The 6385-nt window shown below is 26.5% G+C and overlaps 1 protein-coding gene and 2 non-coding genes across 4 annotated transcripts; all 3 read left to right on the forward strand.

Moving 5' to 3' along the window:
- Nucleotides 1-532: 532 nt before the first annotated feature.
- On the forward strand, nt 533-1284 carry LOC119612752. Of its 2 annotated transcripts, XM_037968610.1 has the most exons (5): nt 533-676; nt 748-780; nt 848-868; nt 956-988; nt 1113-1284. In XM_037968610.1, exons 1-5 carry the CDS (start codon nt 569-571, stop codon nt 1224-1226), a joined length of 309 nt encoding a protein of 102 aa, XP_037824538.1. In that variant the 5' UTR covers nt 533-568; the 3' UTR covers nt 1227-1284. The 2 variants fall into 2 exon arrangements, with proteins under 2 accessions (XP_037824538.1, XP_037824540.1); XM_037968612.1 differs by lacking the exon at nt 848-868.
- A 3097-nt stretch (nt 1285-4381) lies between these two features.
- On the forward strand, nt 4382-4461 carry Trnal-uag. The gene has a single exon. It is a non-coding gene; the product is annotated as a tRNA-Leu (tRNA).
- Nucleotides 4462-5677: 1216 nt separating this feature from the next.
- Nucleotides 5678-5757, forward strand: Trnal-uag. The gene has a single exon. It is a non-coding gene; the product is annotated as a tRNA-Leu (tRNA).
- Nucleotides 5758-6385: the final 628 nt, after the last annotated feature.

Genomic DNA, 6385 nt, shown 5'->3' on the forward strand with positions numbered 1-6385 from the left:
CTTCTACCCAAGGAGGAAGTCTGTTGAAAATGGTTAAAATCGGTCCATTATTTCGTATAGCATCCATACAACTGTACACCCCGAATAGGGCTTCACTTATAAATACTAATATCACCATAATATTCTACATAAATAACTTTAATGTAGACGTAACTATTTTGAAATAGTTTAGGTCTAGTACGGAAAGTAATTTTAAAGTTATAGAAAAATATTGCTGTTAATAGAACATTAAAGAGAATTGTAATTTCTGCTTGAGTTATGGACGCTCAGGTCTTTAAAAAAATATACTTAACTGTAAAATACTTAACCAATGACTAAACACATTCATCAATTATGCTAATTCAACCTATTTGTTATACATATATTAATAAAAAATATTTAACCCTTAATCCCCAGAATATTATATAAAATTTGCCACAATTAATATATTCTAAAGCCTAAAATTCAGAACAACTTTTTGCCATTATTTGATATTAAAATTTTACTATATAAACAATATTTTATTAAAGTACTTTTAACAGTTTGTATTTTTGCAAATTATAGTAAAGAACCCCAAAAACCGAATACTATGAACTTTAACAAATATTTTGCCATTTTCATAATAGTGATCTTGGGACTTTTGTGTCAACATGCTGCCCAGGGTCATAGTATTTTTGGAGATCTGAAACGTGATGTGGTAAGTTTAAAGTTAAATATTTAAACAACAAATACTGAAAAAATTATAATATTTTCTTTATTAATTAAAAGGCAAGAGATGCCCATGAAGTTGACGAAAAAGTGGTAAGTGTTCTTTATTTAAAATGCCAAATATCGGCGACAATAATATTTATATGATTTTTGCTTTCAGGACAATATTAAGCATAAAGCGGTAAATATACATATAAAATATATAGTTTCCAAAAACAAAATAAATTTTTAAACATTTATTTTAAATTAAACTTTTTTATAAATTTAGGAAAATGATGTTCACAAAGCGGGTCATAAAATAGTAAGTTTGTTTAATAATTAAATTGTTTTAATAATTATTTTATTTGGTGGTAATAAAAAACATTTAGTTTAACAATCATATTTCATATTCATATTTCTATTTTATTATTTTTTTAATTATCAAGGAAAAAGTGGCCAAGAAAGCTTATAAAGTTTATAAAGTTGTTCAAGATGTTGAAACCGCTGGAAAGGTTATAGAGGTCGCTGGTGCTTTGGTTCATGTAGCTGAAAAATTGTAAACTTATTTCGAAGAAGTTTGTGAAGAATTTTTTAAATAAATACTTTGTTTAATATAAATTATAACTGTGTATATTATTAATAAGTTAGTTAGCCAATAGTAATACTAAGTTTGAAACCTACTTATTAGAAGGTAATGCAGTAAGTAATGTCTTTGTAATCTATGTTTAAAAACTAGAGTAATGGAAAATTTTTGGTAAAATCAATTAAAAATTTTTGTACGAAATAAATTAAACCCTTGTCAGCTGAAAAACCCCATATAAAATCTATTTATAAGATCAGAAAATATTGGGGTCTACTGGGTGGGAAACATTTCTTTACAAAAGGTGCCATAAAAAATCATGCTTAATTCCTTTTTCTAGGGTTTAACAAAAACGAAAGCAACATTTTTAACATTTTATCTAAAACAAAATTTATCACATGTTATAAATCTTATGATTCGGATTTTGCTTCTATAGAAATATGTTTTTTATGGAGATTTTTATGATATTTGCAATAACATTGATGGAAATTTTGCATAAAATATTTCCCACAAATCTTAAGTTAATGCAGAATAAAAAAAAAAAAATAAAACATAATGTGACCAACTAACATTTAGAAATGTTAGTTTACTCCTTATACATATGTACATTAGGGTGATAACCAAAATTAGGCCCTATAACCAGTAATGTTTTAATAACGAAACCTTTTTTATCTTGAACTTTAAATAGTATAATCTACAAGTTTGTGTACTAAATTTTGAAGAGGGATAAGCCGCAGCTCCTATCCTTGCCTTTTCTCCGTGTAAATGTCGTGGGTCAAACAATGACACATGTTTATATCGAAAATTTCCGAATTTGTATTAAAAAATTTCAAATTTTGTTTAGAAACTATAAAGCATTTGCCGCGGAAAATTTAACGCTCGCGAAAAAGCGATATACTTTTTCGAGGTACTTTTTTTATACCCTATATGGAATGGATAGAGCCGATTTGAAATTTTCAAAAATTTTATATAAGTTATGACCCTAATGCACATAGGTCCTATCAATCGATTTTCGAAAACAATTTACAAACAAATTTACACTTCTTAGAACTTTTATCATGCATTTACACGCTTTAAGTAAAGTTCTCGAGAATTAACACGGTTTTAGTAAATTTCTCAAAATTTACTTTCCTTTAGCAAATGTTCGAACATTTTCTCTATTTTGATAAATTTCTGAAGAATTTACTCTCATTTTTTCTCAAGAATTTAAAGTAGATTTTTCTCGATTTATTTTATTCACTTTTAGTAAATTTCTCAAGAATTTACTCCCTTTTAATAAATTTTTCTAAAATTAAATATTTTTTTTTTGCAATTTTTATCTAATATTAAATCCTTTCTAATAAATATACTTTCCTTTAGTATATTCTTTGAATATTTCCTTTTTTAGTAAACTTCTGGAATATATTCTCTCTTCTAACAAATTTATCGAGAATTTAGTCTCTTTTAGTAAATATCTCGCGGATTTACTCTCTTTTAGCAAATAGTTGGCGAATTTATTTTATTTAATTTTAGTAACATTTATAAGAACTTACACTCTTTCAGTAAAGTTCTCGAGAATTTACTATCTTTTAATAAATTTCTTTAAAATTTACTCTCTCTCTTTTAGTAAATTTTTCAAAAATTTATTCTATTTTAGTAAATTTTTCAAAAATTTACCCACTTTTAAATTTTACAAGAATTTTCTCTCTTTTAGAAAATTTTTCAAAAATTTACTCTCTTTTAGTAATTTCTTCAAAAATTTACTCAGTAAATTTTAGTAAATTTTACAAGAATTTTTTCTCTTTTAGTAAATTTTTCAAAAATTTATTCTATTTTAGTAAATTTTTCAAGAATTTACTCTCTTTAGTAATTTCTTCAAAAATTTACTCACTTTTAAATTTTACAAGAATTTTCTCTCTTTTAAAAATTTTTTCAAAAATTTATTCTGTTTTTTCAAGTTTCTTTTAGTAATTTTTTTCAAAAATTTACTCTCTTTTAGTAAATTTTTTAAAGAATTTGCACTTTTTTGATAAATTTCTCGAGATTTTATTCTCTTTTCGTAAATTTCTATCTTACTAACTTTGTCTATAATTTTATATCTTTTAATATTGTTTATAGAATCGCTTTAACTCAACTTGTTTTTAAAGTGAACTTCACGAAAATTTTTTCTCTTTTCTCTTTTTAACTAATTTTTAAAGTAATCTCGAAAATTTATTATAAATTTTCAGGAATATACCTGCATACATGTATGTATTTCTATTTTTATATCCTACACCACTACAGTGGAGACGGTATTATGCGTTTGTGGTAATGTTTGTAACACACAAAAATATTAGTCCCACACCCACCTCAGAATCACATTCTGTGTCGATTTAGCTATGTCCGTCCATCTGTGTGTCCATGTAAACCTTGTGCGCACTCTACAGGTCGCTATTTTCAAGATATTTTCATGAAATTTAGCACATACTCTAATTTTGACCCAAGGTCTTATTGAAAATGGTTTAAACCGAATAGTGCTTTTGAGCTCATAAATATATTTAATTTTCTTGTATCACTTCAAAAATCAGCCAAACTTAGTTTTATATAAGTCTTAATGATACTGCTCATTTGATACTATCCCCCATACAAAGTCCCATTCATAAACAGTAATATCACGATGATATTCTGCATACATAACTGATGTAGACGTAAATCCCTCTACGAAAATTTATAAGGATAGGACCACATTAACCCCCTGCCTCCCATATAACCTCAATTTCAGAAAATCCCTTTTTTGTCAACAAATTGTTAAAATATTTCTGAATTAAGATAAAATTAAATTAAATACTTTATTATTAAAAAAGATTAAAAATTTGTAACATAATCACTGGTGTAGGTTATCATATGGTCGGCAATGCCCGACAGAAAATTCTTACTTGTTTAAGAATTTATTTGTAATAAGTTCTTAATGAATAAATTGCATATTTCCCTATTTTTAACAAGCTTTTGCATTAAATTTCGTTGGCAATTACTTCGTATAGTAAATTATATAATATTTTGCTATTTATAGAATTTATTTTCGATTATTTATTGCTTACATGACAGTAGAATTTTTGCAATTATGTACAATTTAAAAGAATTTTTCGCAAATTTCTCATTAACAAAATGGGGGTAACAGGCAGCGTGGCCGAGCGGTCTAAGGCGCTGGTTTTAGGCACCAGTCCGAAAGGGCGTGGGTTCGAATCCCACCGCTGTCAGTATTTTTTTATTTTTATTATTATTTAATAATTTTACATTTTTTTCAATTCTATTTAGATAGTCATACTACAATTTATTAAATTAAAAATGTTTTTTTTTTTTTAATTTTTGTATAACAATAGTTGGTCCCATTATTTTTTTCTTTTCTCTCTAGTACAGAGTAGTAGTTCCTTACATTTTATGTTGAGCTCATTCATAATGCAAAATCTAGTTGTTAAAATCGAACTTCTAACACGTTTAATATAAAAAAACGAGTCATAAAAATACAAAGTAGTAAAATCTTCTATAAAGGTTATAAAAACTGAATCAAGTAGTAGAAATCATAAAAAATAAAATAACTAAAGGAAACATTTAGTTAAAGTAAAAGTGTCAAATGTTGAGACACTCAAACCTTTTGTGACACATGACCTCACAGTGTAACGCTGTGCAAACAACAATGAACTCACAGTCAAATAAAAATATAATAAAGACATAAAAATTTTAGTTTGTTTGTTCTTTATAAAAGTAAATATTTAAATGTTACAACTGATGGATGGATGAATAATTTTATTTATAACAACAACCCCCTAAATGATGATGACGATGGTGATGTGATGTTTAACGATAAAGGCATCAAATTGTAATAAAAGAAAGATGTTTGTTAAATGAAAATCACTTGCATTTTCAGCATTAAGGAATTACAATAAATAATCGTTTGTTTTTTATTATTATGATTATTATTATTCGTATTAAAACATCATGTAAAAACAATCGATTTTTTTATCACCAAAAATCAAAATACTCGATTTTTGGGAAAATGATCAATAAATAAACAATTCCTCTTCAAAATACATAGTTAAATATCCAAAAGGGTGATTTCAGAGACCAAATATTATCTCATTACAAGGGTGCCACCGGAAAAAATTTTCTTTATGTTTATAAAAAAAAAAAAATTTAATTTAATAAAATTTTAAATTATTTTATTCAAAATTTTCTATTTATTTCTATTTCATTTATAAGCAATTTGTTTTCATTTTCTTTGACCCTTAACATATGCTCTACTTTTCAAATGTAATTAGTATAAAACATTTAATACTAAAGCTTTAGCTTATACTATACAAAATACATGTGTTTTATTAAAAGCTTTCTTTAGATGTTCTGCCTAACATGATAAAACTTGCAATAGCTTGCTAGAGTCTAAAGACAAAACATACAATTGGCTTGTGGTGGCCAACAGGCAGCGTGGCCGAGCGGTCTAAGGCGCTGGTTTTAGGCACCAGTCCGAAAGGGCGTGGGTTCGAATCCCACCGCTGTCAGTAGTTTTTTCTTGTTTTTTTTTTTTTTCGTTTTCTATTTAATTACTTTTATTTATTAATATTTTTAACATGAGTAATTATTTAGTAGTATTTTGAGCCGGAGTAAAAAATAAACTGTTGATAGAAATCGTGATAGTGAATAAATTTTTGTTCAACATACAAACACACATGTAAAACATATTGATGGGCACAGATAGATTATGAACACTTTTTGGTAGATCACGAGCTATTGTAGCCAAGCAATTGTAAATATGTATTATCATTTTGATTTTATCGTTCTGTTTGTAATACATCGAGATATAGACTAGACTATAGACTACGCAATAGACTAGACTATAGACTAGGCTATAGACTAGACTATAAACTAGACTATAGACTAAACTATAGACTAGACTATAGAATAGACTATAGACTAGAATAGACTATAGACTAGAATAGACTATAGACTAGACTATAGAATAGACTATAGACTAGAATAGACTATAGACTAGAATAGACTATAGACTAGACTATAGAATAGACTATAGACTAGAATAGACTATAGACTAGACTATAGACTAGACTATAGACTAGACTAGACTATAGACTAGAATATAGACTAGACTATAGACTAGACTATAGACTAGAC

This window comes from Lucilia sericata, unplaced genomic scaffold (genome assembly GCF_015586225.1).
Source record: "Lucilia sericata isolate MDLA Ls3-8-SP2 unplaced genomic scaffold, ASM1558622v1 Contig001823F_arrow, whole genome shotgun sequence".
Lineage (NCBI taxonomy): Eukaryota > Metazoa > Arthropoda > Insecta > Diptera > Calliphoridae > Lucilia > Lucilia sericata.

Coding starts and splice junctions, on each gene's coding strand:
- LOC119612752 (XM_037968610.1), top strand. CDS start 569: ATGAACTTTAACAAATATTTTGCCATTTTCATAATAGTGATCTTGGGA. Junction 677..747: donor GAGATCTGAAACGTGATGTG/GTAAGTTTAAAG, acceptor ATTAATTAAAAG/GCAAGAGATGCCCATGAAGT. Junction 989..1,112: donor ACAAAGCGGGTCATAAAATA/GTAAGTTTGTTT, acceptor TTAATTATCAAG/GAAAAAGTGGCCAAGAAAGC.